This window comes from Protopterus annectens, chromosome 13.part0 (genome assembly GCF_019279795.1).
Source record: "Protopterus annectens isolate FY-2018-M chromosome 13.part0, PAN1.0, whole genome shotgun sequence".
NCBI classification, from domain to species: Eukaryota; Metazoa; Chordata; order Ceratodontiformes; family Protopteridae; genus Protopterus; species Protopterus annectens.
In genome coordinates this window covers 96,111,462-96,128,971 of record NC_056747.1, presented here as the reverse complement: position 1 = coordinate 96,128,971, position 17,510 = coordinate 96,111,462, and the positions used below count along the sequence as shown (strand labels likewise).

Sequence of the window (17,510 nt, the reverse complement as noted above, 5' to 3'; positions counted from 1 at the left end):
CATTGAGTTGCAAGACCCCGGAAATATAAATTAGTAGTCAATGTTAGTCAGGAACAAAATAAAATAAATGCCTACTAAAACCTTACTAATTCCACATGTAACAAAACAGTTAAAAGTTTAAAATGTAGCTGACACAAAACCTTGGGTGCAAGGCCAAGGCATTCATTGATGCAGGTGGTGGCCCTGTTCAGCCAAAGTAGTCATTTAAAGCATCACAATGCTGGCCAAGATGGTGGATGTGGAAGATGAAGCAGGCAATTGTCTGCTGTTGTATCCTGCCTTGACAGAAAGTCTCACAATTTATACAATGTTTGGCAGGACCCAGGCACAGTCAGTTCTCTGCTATATGCAGAAGTCGCACAGAGCCGTAGTGAGCTGATCACACAAGGATGAGTGCGCACTTCTGCGATGTCACTACTACTGTTTAGTCCTAGTGAATGTTAGAGCAAAAAAAATCAAACAATGGACTAGGCAAAGACCCCACCCAAAATGATTAGATCACCACTACAATGACCCCACCCAAAATGATTAGATCACCACTACAATGACCCCACCCAAAATGATTAGATCACCACTACAATGACCCTGCCCAAAAGGATTAGATCACCACTACAATGACCCTGCCCAAAATGATTAGATCACCACTACAATGACCCTGCCCAAAAAGGATTAGATGACCACTGGCAGTTACATTCAGTTTTGTTGGTGCCTTGAAGAAATGTATTAATGGATTCATTTGATGCCATCATTTCTCCTAGGGAATAGAAAATACAAAAAAATCACTAGCTCAGGATTGACAAGTATTTGATTATAGGCTTCCATTGCAATCCACTCCCAAGCTGGTCTGGAGAAATGCAATGCTTCCTGATAGACCTAAAGACAAAAATGGATAGTATAAGAAAATATTTTGTATAAAGCAGGTTGAATTTCTCAAAAGCTCTATCTCTAGGGCACGTGACTTCATACTAAGGTCATCTGCAAGGCAAGGACACTTGTTCAGTAACCATTCTTGCAGCTCCCATTTCTTTACAGCCTGATGTCATGGTCATCCGTGTGTAAAGTAACAGTGTATTCTATGGCAGCAGACATGAGGTTTTTACAGAATTCTACTTTAAGGATGAAAATATATTTGCAAAGGCCATATAATTGTTAATACATATAGTCTTCTTGGTTATTTATTACAAGGGAAGCAAGTAATAGACAATAATCTATGCCTGCATACTAATAATTTTCATTTTTTTTCTTTCAGTGGTCCCCGAGTTATCTATAAAAGATGCCATGCATTACGCCACATTTGTTTACAGATGCAACCCTTAAATGTTTAAAATAATGTCATACACATTGTCCCATTTGTGTGCAGATGCAACCCTTAAATATTTAAAATAATGTCATACACATTGTCCCATCTGTGTACAGAAGCAACCCTTAAATGTTTAAAATAATGTCATACACATTGTCCCATCTGTCTACAGATGCAGCCCTTGAAAGGAAATTGTTACAGTACAGGCCACAGATAAACCATGTTATATTCCAAAAAATCAACACAGTAAGCATTATCAATGCCTCTGTTCTGCTGTCCTATAATGACTAATGTGGCTTGGGAATTGTATCCAAGACTTAAACCTTTTAATGTGTAGTGTCACTGAAGAGCACGCCCTTGTTGTTTGCCTTGTTGTAGCTGTAGATATGTACCCATAATTTGTCAGCCATTGCTGCATTGATGCAGTTTGAATGCAGAATTCAGATTTTTGGACCAGTCTTGGGGATCAGTGGTCATGCAGTAGTTTGAGGAGGGGTAGGCATGTGGCAGTCCCTGGTTCATTACACAAAAATAAACCTTGTATTTTGTAGGGTAAGTGTGAAATATGCACTTATCCATGAAAGATTAACTCAGGGTCTGATCTGTCTTGAACCAGAAATTTTAAGATAAGATAAAAATATGGAAGAAAGTACAGCTCTTCTGGATAACAGGATATGCCGTTTAGTATCCGACGCATTTGTAATGGTAAGTGTATTGGGTTAGAATTCCACAAAATCAAGTATATTATGCAACTTAGAAGCTATGTTAATTGATATTAGTATTGATGCCTAGAAGGGTATAAAGCATTGTTTGAGTAAGTGTTAATACATGGCCCCATTCAAATCAACAGTAATTCCCATATTTCCCTGCTGTTTGTCAACAGATGTTAGCAACACTCATGATAACTCGGCAGTTCTTTCAGAATGTTTCCGAAGTTCTTCAGCCCCACATTTATGAGCGGTACAAAAGAGGAGACCTCACCGTCCAAACCATGTGGGAAGCAGTTGTGGCAGTCTTGAAATTTTCCACCCAGAAGTACGTCAATGTGGAAACGTCTGCACCTCTGTCAGCTCCTGCAAGCCCAGCCATAGAAGGGAACCACGCCCAACCAGGGAATATTGATCAAGCAGAAGCTGAGGTAGAAGGGAAGGGGGAGAAAAAATGTCTAAATGGAGGATGTGGGGTCCCAGAGGAAGAGGAGGAGGAAGAATGCAAAAGAAAAAAGGAAGAGGAGCAGGAGAGTATCCTTGACTGCGGACTCAAACTGAAGAGGGTGGGTTTCATTGAAAAGGGACCCAAGAATGAAGAGCAAGAAAACCTTATAGAAGACAGTTTTTTGGATGAAGGTAGTCCTACCATGGTAGAGAAGGGAATGGATCCAGCTTCAGTGTTTGAATTGTGTGAGGAAGATGAGGAAGAAGGAAGCAAAGTTTGCACAGAAGTGTCTTTGGATAGTGACCCCATCGGCAAGCATCCAACTGTGTCCCTGAGACAGAGAACCAAAGAGCAGGAGGAAAGCAAAGATGAAGACGAAAAAAGGCAAAGCAGGGCTTCTTGGATAGATCCACCAGAAGAGGACTTCTTTACTCCCCTTACTCAGGCCGAAACAGAAAGCTGCATGAAAAAGTATGAGGTAAGCTCCCTTGCAGTTCATGCTAACATTTCTTTATGCTTTTTTACTCATGTGCTTCTTTTATTCTTTTAAATGTAAGTGTATCCTGACCTTATCTGATACTTACAGTGTTATACTTTCATGTTATTGCAATGCAATTTTAATCATGCTGTAATGTCATGATATTGTGCAGCACAATGGATCAGTAACAAGATCACTGCCTCTTCCACACATTTGCATGGCCAGGGGTTCAATTCTGACCTTGTACTCTTTCTTTTGACCTGATGTTTGCTATGCCATTCTGATCAAATCAGACAAAGACAAGTTTCTGCCATAAATTATTTTTTTAGAGTGGCTTGTTGACACCTACCTCTTTGCATATTCAGTGGCCTGGTTTCAGGACTGGTCACCAGACAAAGAGCTAGTCAGTGGATGTTTCTCATGTCCATGGTGACATGGCTATGACCTGAATTTCACTGAATTCAAGTTTTAAATCAAGACGTCATCAGCTTGAATTGGTGATAGCTCAGGTTGATGCTAGCGGGTCCACTGTCACAGAGGGTTTCACACGGTCTGCTGCACCAGAGACAAGGGTTACTGGAGGGGTTGGAGGATCTATGAGGACTGACTATCTGTTGCACTGTTCCTTTTAAGAGATGAGGGGAAATCAGTCACACTTACAGATTCTACCCTGATATTTTTTAGGTGGAAGTGAATGCAGATGTCGTTTTTCAGAAGTGAGAGTTGGTAAGGCTTTGGTGTTACTGAATAACCTTCTCAGAGTTGCACCTTATACAAATGAATAATAAAACAAAGGTACAGCTCATAACAGGCCCCGAGCCTTACCCCTTTTTGCTTTAGTGCAGGAATGTGCATCTGATGTTCCCAGTCTTTTGCAGCCATTACAATACAATTAATGTGAAGGAGAGTTAACATTCGATCAGAGTAACACGGCACTTTCTCTACTGCTGCATTGCAGTCCTATATTTTATTATGTGTAAGGATCAGAAATGCCAGCTGGCAAAGAGGTCTGATACAGAGTAATAGTCAAAATGAAGGCCCTGTACCCAAAGTGAAGAAGCAACCTTGTTTATCCTTTCTCCAAAGCTCAACTCATTTTAAATTCCACTCACAGTGAAATCCATATGTCAACCAGAATCAATACACCATAAAAGTTTTCATTCTCAAGGCCTACAAGTAGAAAATTAAACATTAGCACATCAGCTATACATATCGCACTTAACAGAAGCTAAATGCTATATTTATTTGAATTGTCGTGTATTTAGAGATTTAATACACAAGGTCTAACCCCATCTCAGTCTACCTCAGTGGTAGTGGCTTTATAATTATCTATCCCCGCTCACTTAGTTATGTAACAAACCCTATAAAATGGATTACAACTCACTATAGTCAACCAGCTCTAAGCATTAAAAACTATCCTATAACCCATCACACTTATGTCTCCTGTTAAAATGCCAAAGCATTCCCAACTTTACATATAGATAAACAAGACATTCCATCAGCTAAATACATTTTCTTTCATAACATCTTATCGCTATTTACCAATATTTCCATTTCTAAAGCCAAATCACACATTTTTAGCTTAAGTAATATACCAGTATTCAAATAAGGCCTAATAACTTAGCATACAAATAATTCTGGCTTCTCAAGGTAAATTACCAAATCATTGTTTGAAACCAGACTAGATTTTGTGGGTGAGGGAACATCATAGTGCCTTTCCGGAATCTTAGAACCAACGATCACTTCCACAGGCAAATCTACACCTCTTCATCCCAAAACAGTAATGTGACTAACACTGACATTAACTTGTCATATTAATGCAGACATCCTATGAAACATGCTACTGTCATGAATCTAGCACACATTTTAAATTCCACTCACAGTGAAGTGACTACACTTTCAGTCCTATCAGTCGAAATAGTGGTCCTAAGGTACTCTGTTTGAAATTACCTTAGGACAACAAGAGTGACGCAAATACAAATATAAACATAATTATTTTCCCTTTTTTGTAAATTTCACTTCTTTGCCCAAAAGCAATTCTGGGTATAAAGGCTGGTGTGCATATGTGGGTTGGGGGTATTGGTAATAATCATACCTCTCAACTGTCCAGATTTTTGTAGAATGTCCACATTTTTGCCTCATATCTTTGGTCTGTTACTTATAAAACTTGTAATTTTCTGGAAAATCATTGAGGAGTTAAGTCACTAAATATGGACGGTCATTTTTTGCCATTAATAAATGTCACTGACATTGACAATGCATCCCTAAGACTTGACCCAGTTTTTCAGGATTTGGCAACTTATGTGGACAGTGACTTAACTTTTGATCAACATCTGTTTATTGTTGTAAGAAAGCCCGTCTATATTTTATAACTTATAAACAAAGGGATTGTGTATATATCTAGTGATGTTATTGCCCTCCATTTACTCGGCCTTCATTAGACCAGTCATTGAATATAATGCCACTTTGGCATGTATCTGTCCAGACACATGCAACAACTGGAATGTCCACAAAAATACCTTACTGAAAGGATATAAGGCCGAAACAACATGTCATAAATGGACTAACTCAAATTCATAACACTATACTCGGTATCTTACAGACTGCTAAGAGATTACCACTGTCTGGCATACAAAGTATCCTCCGACCTATTCCTGATGGATTTACTGCACACCAGCAAGTTAAATGATATCAGAAATACTCAGTCTAAGGATCTAAACATTTTTGTTTGGTTTGGGCAATAAATTGCCTGTCTTGGTACTCGAACCATGAACGCCTGCATGTAAAGCCGAAACTCCAACCACTACACTATCTTGTTTTTTTCTGCAACAATAATAGAAAGGTTTAGAGGGACGCGTATATTTCACAGAGAATATCGCTACTGTGGAACAGACTCCCCATCCACATAAAACAAAGTTTATCCTTATCCAAGTGCAAGTACAACTTAAATCTATGGATGGGGTAACAGAAGATTTATCCTAGGACTACCCCCTGTACTAATCCTGGACAGATACAGCTCCTAAATGCTTTAACCACGAACGAACGGTCCTCTCAAATTATCTATGGTATCACCCCATTTATTCTTATGGGGTAATATATAATTATCGACCATGGGATGGGTAAGACCAGGCTACAACCAAAGGGATAGGTTATTCTGAGCACAAGAAGGGAAACTGGTTAGGCATAAAATGGCCTGAAAAGGCAGATAGCCTAGCACTTATCTATGAACCTATTTGAGTTTCAGACTTCATATCCTTCAGAAAATGCATGCTAGTACAACATCTTTTGTTCTGTCAACTTTATAAATTTATAAGAGCAATATTTTAAATTTGTCCTTATTTTTGGACCTTCATCTGCAGATGTTTTGGTTTTGTCCAGATTTCTTGTGCTTAGAGGTTGAGATATATGGTATTGATGTGTGACAGAGCTTCTGTGAAGATCATTTAAGTGCTCATTCCTAGATTCATATTCGCAGATAATTTTCAGACAGATCCGTACTACTTACTAACGTTATCTTGCAGATTCCAAAGAAAAACACTTTACACATATACATCATACTGCAACTCAAAAAATTAACAAAAACAACAATGTACCACTGGGAACCAACACCGATAACCATGAGTTAGATCACAAAATGACAGTAATGCATTCACCAGTAAAAAAAAAATACATACCTAATTTAGTAATCAGCAGCAAAAGAAATTCATTGCACCTTAGAAGAACCCATACTGTTTGTCATTTCCCCAAATGCCTTTCACTACAAGATGGAGGAAGCCATACGGCCTCATCAACATCAACACTGATGTCATGGGAACTGCTGAACTGAAATAAGGGTCAGCCTTGTAATTATTTAGAATTCCAGCATCAGAACATAAACCAAAAACTTGGACATCACTGTTATCAATAAAAAAAAACCCTAATCCTCAGAATGGCTTTCATTCAATGAAATGATAGCTGTAGTGGAATGTCTAACATGGCATCAAAGATCAGAGGTCATTCCAGCGAGAATTACATGGAGGCAGAGGATCGCGCAGTCAAATATAACAGAAAAAAGGGAAAAATTATTGCAAATCGTGAAACAATTATGGCAAAACAACACAAGGAGTCATTACAACAATAAAACAACCATGACGGTAGAAATAGTGGCAGTACATTCTATTAATTGACCAAAGTGATTTAAGTCAGAAAACTTTATATAGTTCCTAACAAATTTATAAATGAATCCACCCATACTTCCCAACCTTAACACTACTCAAATCCCCTACTGCACCCCCTGAAAACCTATCTACCCTTATTTTACCTAAGAAGAATCTCTGTCAAAGAAAAACACATCCTAACACAATCACTTCCTGTGTATGGCTGTCCCAGTTCAAATAGCCAGTTCCCATGGTTTCTCAAAAACAGCAGCTGCCTGATCTCCCAACAATCTGCACCATTTTCTGTCTTTCATTTACTCAGCAAACCTTCCAGATATGAGGACGTTTGCCATAATTACACCCATCTCTAAATATACCAGACCAACAGATGCATCACACTACTCACATAAATCTTTATCTATTCTTGACTGTTAGAAAAAAAGGGTTCCTTACTGAAATGTCGGCACTCAAAATGCTGACTGCCAACAGTGCAAAAAGAAAAAGAAAAAAAGAAACTGCAGGAGAAGAGTGAATTTGGAGCATTGTTTTTCTCCTTTAAACTTCATTTTTTCAGGGGGGGGGCAAGTCCCCATGCCCCCCCAAACTTTTAGAAATAGATAGATACACACACACACACATATATCTATATACATACACATACCAACTCCAAGGTCATCTTATTTCAGAGAAAAGGAAATATTCTGGGAAATAGCCTTGTCCACCTTGGTATATACAAGTCTGTTTTAGGTCATTCAGTCTCAGTGTTTCAGGACTCGCTCAAGTGGGTTCCAACATTTCAAATGGTTACTGAAAAAAAGCAGTATGCAACCAGCTTTCAGGTTTCCTCGACCAATACAGCATTCTGATTACATCGAACATAATTTCGTAAACAAACTGCTTTACATACTCCATCAACCATTTCTTAACTAGAACTGCAAACACTGATGGCACAAAGACTAGTAACCAAATTGGAGTCCAGCGAGTGCTTTCACTAGTAAGAAACATCAGATGTATTTCCTGCTCCACCTTCATGTAAACTGTTATCAAATAAATTCCAGTTTAAGTTGTTCAATGCACCTCCAGTACACCTTCAGTTATAATGGGGTAATTATGAGCTGTAACTTAACAAAACACAACCAAAATAAGTGCTGTACTTAAACTTCCAGTAAAACAACTAAGCATTTTCATCCAGTATACACCAGGGACTTCATCAGAGTGTAAACAAGCACCACCATCAAAACATATTTGTACCACTAATCAGCATTCATCTGTTGAATAATTGATTAGTTCATTGTAAACAAGCATGCTAATAATTGTCAACTCTTCTCATTCATACACTAGTTTGTAGTATAATTCACAAATAAAACTGAATAATAATTGAATTAATAAAGCTGTCTGGTACTATTTAAACATAATTATAAAGAACGTGAAGTAATAAATTATTAGATGTATTATATTTAGAACCAAACCCCATTAAAAAGCATACTGCATGTAAAATGAGAACCAATTACAATAATATAAACATCTTTTCTGTTGCAATCTACTATCCTAACTTTTAACACACTAGTAATAGACAGGGAATCATTAATGCATGGAAAATGGCATGCATTAAGCCTCAGCTGCCACAACAGTTCTTTTGACTCTAAAAGATTATCTATATCTCCTCCACTATGGGAATTAAAAACTCTATCTAATATAAAAAAATCTAAAGTTCTTGAAATTTTTAACAACTTATTCCATGTCTATAAAGGGAATTATTGCAATGTTGTTTTTTAATATCATAGATGTCTTCTCTCATACAATCTCTCAACCCCCAATTAGTTTTACCTACGTAAAATGCTGTACAACTACAGCTTCATAGGTTGGTACTAGGCTATTGGCCCTAGGGCCTATACAAGCCTAGCCTAGTACCTGAGGTACCTTTTCAGTAAATACTGTATACTCTTTCTCTCTCTCTCCTTATGAATTCCCTGGATATTTCTTCCCACAATATTTACTTCCCTGGACCTCTGTCTAGCAGGGCGACTGACGTGATCCCCAGGATGAACATGAGTGGAGTTGATATAACTGAACTATCATGCAAACACAGCCCACTACAAATAATCTGTGGACAGTCTGGCCCCTGAACTTGAACTTCACTTCTTTTTGTCTGGGCAGAAACTCCTGATTTTATCCAGAAACCATAACTTGGTAGGAAACAGCTCTGCACCCCTTCCCAGAAAAAAATAGTAGGCACAGCTATGTATTCTCCCCAACCAGCACCCTTGCACTCATAGGTTCATAGGTTGGTACTAGGCTATCAGCCCTAGGACCTATACAAGCCTAGCCATAACAATTCCCTGGCTATTTTCTTCCCACACTATTTACTTCCCTGGACCCCTGTCTAGCAGGGCAACTGACATGATCCCCAGGGTGAATTTCCTTTCTCCCATCCAATTGTCAAAGTTCCTTTTGAAGAGGGCCAAGGAGGCACTCTGCTTGACATGTATGGGCAGTGTATTCCAGAGTATGGGGAGTCTCTGGTTCAGGAACCTATCCCTCCAGCATGTTTTGTTCATTGTGATGACAAGGTTTAGATCCCTGGAGCGTATGGCTCTGAGGGATTGGGATTTCTTTAAGTGGAGCATGTCCAATAGCTCAGGGTTTGACATGGCCTTGTATGTTAAGCAGAGATCACCTCTGAGTAGACGATATGCCACAGAGTATTGCTGGAGTTTTTTTAGACGGTCAGCATAGGGCATCTGCTTTAGGCCTGTGATTCTTTTAGTGAGGTATTTCTGCGGCCTTTCCAGCTGTTGCAGATGTCTTGTGAGGTACATACCAAATGAGGTGTTGTACTCTATAATGGGTCTAATGAGGGATGAGTACAGTGGGACAATGACCTCCTTTTTTCTGGATGAAAAGTCCTTAGTGACGAGGTGTGCAACATAGAAGGATTTCCTGACTGTTGTGGCAATGTGGTTATCGAAGGCGAGACCACTGTCCACATGTGCCCCTAAGTCTCTCATCACACTTTCGGTGTTCAGTGTACTGCCACCTATGTGGTAATTCATGGGTACATGTTTTTTCCCAAAGGGGATAACTATACATTTCTTGGCATTAAGCTTGAGCCCATGGCTCTGGCACAAAACACCAAGGTGGCAATGTACACCATGTAGGAGGCATTACAGTTCCATTTACCTGGGTTTATTAGGTTCCAATTGTAACCTTCTCTTGATAAGTCTTTCATGGATTAACCTACATTGTTTATACATGCCATACATATTCATGTAATGGACACAACTGGTGATTAGCAAGGACGTAGGATGGATCTCAATCAAGCCAAACCGGGCGCCAACAGAAACTTTCCTTTAAATCTTTCTGGAAAACCTAATTTCGTAAATTCTTAAATACTTCATTATATTTCAAGATTTGATTGTTAAACAGTACTACAAAGGGTGAAATGTTTCCCAAATTTAGATTATCTAAATGATGCCTATATGTCTCTGTAAAAGTAGTTTGTTCCGAATCTAGTAAAGGTGCAAATCTAGTCACCCCTTATTTTGTAGTGTATATGATGACACAGTTCAGCCTAGGAATGATTATTTTATACCCTACTAATATCTTAATATGAACGTGGCTAGTAATGCTCATAAGGAGAAGAAAGGGCATGTGTGTGGTATTAAACTTCAAATGCTAAAAGATTATAAAAATACTGTTAGCAAAAACATATTTTTTAAACAGAAACAGGTTTGCTTGACATTTATTTTATTAAATCTGATTTACTGTAAATTTGGTAATAGTTTTAAAGATGTTTTTGTGGGCAATGTTATGTGCAGTAGGCTGTGTACAGGTGCAGCATTTAGTATACCTACCTCACAGAGCTAAGGTCTGCTGCTCAATTCCCACCTGAGGTACCTTTTCAGTAAATACTGTATACTCTTTCTCTCTCTCTCCTTATGAAACAGGAGCTGTATCACATGTAGACTTTGTAGGTTTACTAAAACATCCAGTTGTTTTATTATTTTTCTGAGAAACCTTTTCATTTCTCAAAAGGGCGATGGTTATAGCGACATAGATGCAGTACATTTCTTCCATTATGGCAAAGGCTGCATGTTGGGAAAACATTTCTTAGGCTATGTGACTGCAACATCTTTGACTTATTTGAAGGCACAATATGGTGGGTACTGCATTGTCCAGACATTCGTATAACATAAGTAAAGGGCACTGTTTCATGTTTATGGTAACTAAAGTTAAATTAAAAACACCCCAGGGGATGATCTTACTAATATCTTACCATGACTGGAGAATAAATGGTAAGCCAGACTTGGGGGAGTATCTGTGCTATGGCTGAACTGACCAATGCTCTGTTGAGCTAAAAAAGTCATACTAATATCAAAGATTTATGGCAATAGAATGTCATTTACTGAGTACAGTAGACCTAAATGCATTTTAACATTTTATTTTATATCCAGTGATGTCTTGAGGGCAAAAGTGTGCATAGAAAAATAAACTCTCTTACCTTTTGCCTGTCAGTATATGAAGGTGTGAAATTAGTATGGTTGTCAGTCAAGTGCTAGAACAAATACAGCAAACGCAGCACCCTTTACAGATATTATGCCTGAAGGTGGTAAAAACTGATGATGGGGTGTAATAAAATCTCATGAATGATGTTATCCACTCATCTAATGATATGGAGGACGGATGAGACAGGAATTATGGGGAAAACCATAATGGCTAAAAGGACTACCTACCTTCCAGAAGAGCATGATGATTTCAGGAAAAGGTCAAGTTTTTTAGCCTGGACTGCCAAAGTGCTAGACATGTACTGCATAAGTCCAGGCAGCACTTAAACGTATTGGACTGACCACTAAAAGAATGGGTCTTGGAGGATTGCATAACAAAATTGCACATGGGGGAGTCACATAATGACAGGCAAAATAATGAGGGAGAACATAAGTAATTGTCAGAGTAACACTTGACACAAGTAATTTTCTACCTCTAGAAGAGTGGCATAACTGAAGCAGAAATAACGTAGGATAACCCTTGAACCAGGGGTGGAGTGACTGGCTTTAAGAGTTATTCAGTTTGAATGAGGAAAGACCAAAACTAGGCTCTTTCATGAAGGAGAAAGACACTGAAGATTACTTCAGGGTAACATAATGTCAAGAAAAAAAAAGTAACTGCCATACTGCAGAAATAAAAAATAGTAAATAAACCTCACCACAGTAGCTAAGAGCAAAACAGTTTGAGGAAGCCACCATTCAAGCAGTTACTGTTTCAAACTTCACTTGCTGCAAAGCAAAAATATTTTAGCCTTCTTAGTCTGTCCTAACGTGAATTTCAGTCTTAGCAAAAATGAAGTTTCTCCCTAATATTCAAATATTCCAAGTCCATAAGAAGAAAAGAAAAGTGCAATCTTTCTATGGGTAAAGAGTTCAGCACACAGAGAAATCACAGTTATTCCTGGAATATTATTCGCAGGTAACAAAGAGAAATGTGACATTCAATAATTTGGTCTTATTTTTTTGTGTTTTTCGAAATTCAGCATTACTTGTCCAGACATTTTAACGGGGAGCCATATTTTATGTTTATATATATATATATATATATATATATATATATATATATATATATATATATGGGAGCGCCAAAGAATCCTGAAAGCCCAAAATCCTGAAGACCAAAATCCTGAAAGTTCAAAATCCTGAAAAGTCAAAATACTGAAAACTCAAAATCCTTAAAACACACAGGATACCAACACTTACTATATTCCACTACAAGTACATACAAAAACATATTACCCTTCAACTATATGCAGGGGGCAAGCCCCCCTGCACCCCCCATGTGGGGGGCTGTGCCCAGCCCCCCCACATACACACACATACCCTGCTACTTAAATAAATCAACTCCGAGATTGCACTTGACTACACTAAGTGCAATCTTGGAGTTGATATATTTAAGTAGCAGGGGGTATGGGGGGCACAGCCCCCAACATGGGGGTGCAGGGGGGCTTGCCCACCTGCTTATACTTCAGTAATATAGATTGTGTTGTATTTCTTTCTGTATGTACTTGTGCTGGAGTAAGTATCCTGTGTGTTTTCAGTATTTTGAGTTTTCAGGATTTTGGGATTCTGTAGCGCACCTATAGATATATATATATATATAAAGAAACAGTACCACATTGCCAGTCCACATTCAGAAAATGCATAGCAATAGGCACAAGCACATCTCTCCACATTTCCGGGCTATTACAATGCCATTTCTGTGCTCCTGACTTTGAAGGAACATGTGCAGAATTATTATTGCAGAATTATTGGCTAGACTTATAAGGACCTCCAGGCCAATAGCCTAGTATCATCCTATGAACCTATTATTGCTAAACAGATCTTCGATATAACATATAGCAACAGCAGCAGCACTTGATAAAAGTAACTGATGAGAAGAATGGTGCAGAGTTCTCATATATCAGTGCAGTCATTTCGACTGAATCACACTTTACTGAATCATAAGTAACTTAACAAATTTGACTGAAAACGCATTTCATAGAATGACATTTAACTGAAAAACATTCCTTAAAAACGTTTTTTCTTTTAATGCGGGGGGGGGGCAGAACCCAACACCTCCTTACTTAAATATACTAACTCCACAGTCACACGACAGTGGAGAAAAAACAGGGTTCCTATTGTATGATCGAAAATGCAATCCTTCGAATGAGTCTTGATCAAACTTGAAAGCACAAAACAGCAAAATAGCGAAACAGCATACAAGCGATTTCTTTCCCTGGGAAAGAAATCGTTTGGCCGCCTCTGTTACTTTGCCGGTTTCATCACTGTAGTGCGATCTCGGAGTTGGTATATTTAAGTAGGTGGGGTGTGGTGGGGCACAGCCCTTCACATCAGGGGGTGTGGGGGTTGAAGACCCCCACTTTATGTAATGTTTTGATGTTTTTATTTTTTTTATTTTTCTTATTTTTTGTGAACAGCGATTTGTTTTCCCTGAAAAAAAAATCACTGTTCCGAGTGTTCAAGATTGTATGCTTTCACTTACATGGGGTCGATAAATCAGTGGTCGCCTTTTTAAGTGTTCACTGATTTAATATAGACCCAAAAAATCATGCACAGTGGATCACTGCTGACGCACAAATATTTCTTAGGAAACTTCATTACAGAAAACGTACATTAAAAATTATTTTTGGAGTGGACAATCTCCCCACACCCCTCACTTCCCCTTACTTAAATGTAATAACTCCTCAGTCACACAGAAGTTGACAAAAATGAAAACGACACACACAAACAGTGAATCACTGATTCTTTACTACTTTCAGTCAGTTATGATTCAGACAAATGTGATTTTAATCCTTTTAGTTAACCTTTTAGTTAACTGAAATATATTGTTATTAAGTATATTCTTAATTATTTCATTAAAAAGACTTTAATGTAAAAGTTGTTTCACTCATTCCGGTTGTTTGGAAAGCCACTGAAACAGTATAGGTCTGCTCAGGCAACTTTACTCTTTGGTTTGGCAAAGTTGTTAGGCAAGTCATTTTCTCACACAAAATGTAAAGAACTATACTTGTGGTGTGAGTATATGAGCAGCTACCAATTAACTTAGAGGCAGACAGGTTTACTCCGTTAACTATTTGTGAGCCAGGGTCAGGGTAAACATTTTGGTATATCTCTCACCCTCCCACACACACACACACCCACAGACTGCACAAACTGTTATACATTGTTGTACTGCATAACAACCTGTTATACGGTCTTGTGGTCACCAGTGTGTAGCATTATCTCCTCTGTTCCTAGCTGTAGCAGTGTAACTACATAAAATTGTTGAAGCTTCCACTATGAGTCGTTGAAGCAGAAACTAACAAAGATCAGAATCCTCAAACTCTACCCCCCCAAAATAAAACTGTCACCTGCTTTTTCCAGGGGGGCAAGCACTCCAGGCTCCTGAACTTCTATATGCTAACTCCATGATGTCACCAACTCAAAACAGGGGGAAATTAGTCCCAAAAGGGCATTACAGACATGACAACTTGCCAACAGTGATTTCCTGTGAAAGGTGTTCCATTCTTCAGTGCCTTGAGCGTCAGGCAATTAACAACTGTGAAATCAGTCTTTGTCCACCAGTAGATTGGCCATTGTTGAATTAGCTGGGTAGAATGTGAAGACATCAGTACATATTGATAGGTTCCCATAACTTGGCAGGACTCTATACTTTTAAGTGAGTAGGTGAGGAGACTCAACTTCAATCCTATTCACAAGCTAGTTTCAGAACAGTAAAGCCTACCTGAAATCCAGCTTCGCTCCCTAACTACTAGGGTCTAAGTATTTCATCAAGTATTGTAAGAGAACAACTACCTCTCCCACTTGAATTATATCCTCCATAACAGGCTAACTAACAAAGATCAAGACAGTGTAGGTCACCTGACTTCTGCTCCTCAGACATTAGGGCCTAAGGTACATTCTAGAATAGCAGTTACCCATCTCAGAATAAATAGATGTCCCAAAGTAGCTTAATTAAGGATTCCTGGATTTGTTTGTCCTACAACTGTCTGCAAGCAAATTATTTTTGTACAAGGCTATACTGCATACACTTCTACCACCGAAAATCACATGTACAGTTAGTTACAACGATTTAGCTTCCCTTTCTCAATCTGTCTTTTTTGTGTAACCAAAAAGTGAGGCTGCTTCTGTTTTCTTATAGATTTATTGCATTTATTTGTAAAAGCTATAATCTGTTCTGCATTGTACTGCCTTCATGTTGCCTATCACTGCATCAGAATGAGGTAGCTTATAAAGCCAGAAATCAGCCTCTGGAAATGCTTCCAGCACTAAGAACCAATCATTTGTTTATGTGCACATTCTCAGTACCCTCTTACTCTAAGTGGTAACATTTACCTTGACCCTGCATTATTTGGACCACTGTACATACAATGAAATGTTTGATATAAATGCTCAAAGTATATGCAACAAGTTGTTTCTACTGCATAGCTGGACATGCCTATAAAATGCAGGCATTGTAGGTTTTAAAAATCGTGGCTAAAGTATAGCTTTCTAAATCCAGAGATTCTACCACTTGGACATAATAACTACAAACAAAACAGGTAGCTTAATAATGTCAGTCGACTAGCCTTTATTCACTAGGATTCTCTATACAAGTACCCCACTCTCTACTCATTTCTCTTATCCCCTAAATCATGATGTCCACTTTCTTTGTATCCAGATTAATAGGGCTAACAGTATTTACTTTGCTGACATTTATGTTTCTCCTAGCTCCCCTGAAAGCATTGTTGAAGACGTTCTACATTGGTTAAAAACAAATACAAAAAAAGGAGCTTTTGGCCATGTGACTTCAGCCTGAAGGTTGCCCTCTGTTATCGGCCATACCTCTCAACCTCTTAGAGCAAGAAATCTGGACACAACCATAAATAAACGTGGGACAAAGCCGCAAAAATAGGGACAATTTTTAAATATTGCTTGGACTTAGAAAGTTGATAGAATAACAGGTTTTGCATTAGCATGAATTTTCTGAAGGATATGAAGTCTGAAACTCAAATGCCTGTCATTATTTTTGAACTTTATTCTTTAATGGTTTACCACTAATTTGTTGGAAAAAACACAATTTTATGAAAAACGGACCAAAAATATGAGGCCAAAAGCTGTACATTCTGCGAAATCTGTACACCTGAGAGGTATGCCACCCCCACACACACTCAGCCAGCACATACACAAAGATTCATAGGTACTTACTAGACTACTAATCTGTAATGCTCTTTAAAAAGCCTAGCCTTACAGTCCCATGGTAGTTTTTAGCTCTTATATTTTGCATACAAATAACCCAAAGGTGGGCAGAGCAAGGATATATTGGAATATTTACTTGTTGCCCCTGTACATGTGGGATGTGAATGGGCACAACTAATTGCACAGTCAGCCAGAACAGGGTAAAGCATTCTGGAATAATTCTAATCTCTTCATCTGATACTATGATATCTGCTGGCATGATGTCCGACACTCTCGTTGACCCCCTGCTCACACTTGCTATCAAGTGTCAGGGCAAAATCCAAAAAGCACAGAAGTATATTTGTTCTTATAATATGAGGAGTTTCATCAGTGATGTGTTCATTCATTAGTGCACTAAACTGTGTTGATTATTTACCTAGGCTCTTTCTATCACTGGATTCCATTGTTTATTACTTTTTCCTCTTGCTAACCATCTTTACTACAGATCTGAGTGCAAGGGGGCTGGTTGGGGAGAATATAAAGCTGTGCCTACTATTTTTTTCTGGGGAGGGGTGCAGATCTGTTTCCTACCAAGTTATGGTTTCTGGATAAGATCAGGAGTTTCTGCCCAGACAAAAGGAAGTGAAGTTCAAGCTCAGGGGCCAGACTATCCTCAGATCATTTGTAGTGGGCTGTGTTTGCATGATAGTTCAGTTATATCAACTCCACTCATGTTC

At 38.5% G+C, this 17,510-nt stretch overlaps 1 protein-coding gene across 2 annotated transcripts in view; it reads left to right on the top strand.

Annotated features, from left to right (window-relative positions):
- Window positions 1–17,510, top strand: part of ANO8 (anoctamin 8) — a 751,060-nt gene that overhangs the window by 638,684 nt on the left and 94,866 nt on the right. For both annotated transcript variants that reach the window (XM_044090660.1, XM_044090659.1), the window contains one exon: window positions 2,184–2,933. In XM_044090660.1, coding sequence (XP_043946595.1) covers window positions 2,184–2,933 — 750 coding nt within the window. The remainder of the gene's footprint in view (window positions 1–2,183; window positions 2,934–17,510) is intronic.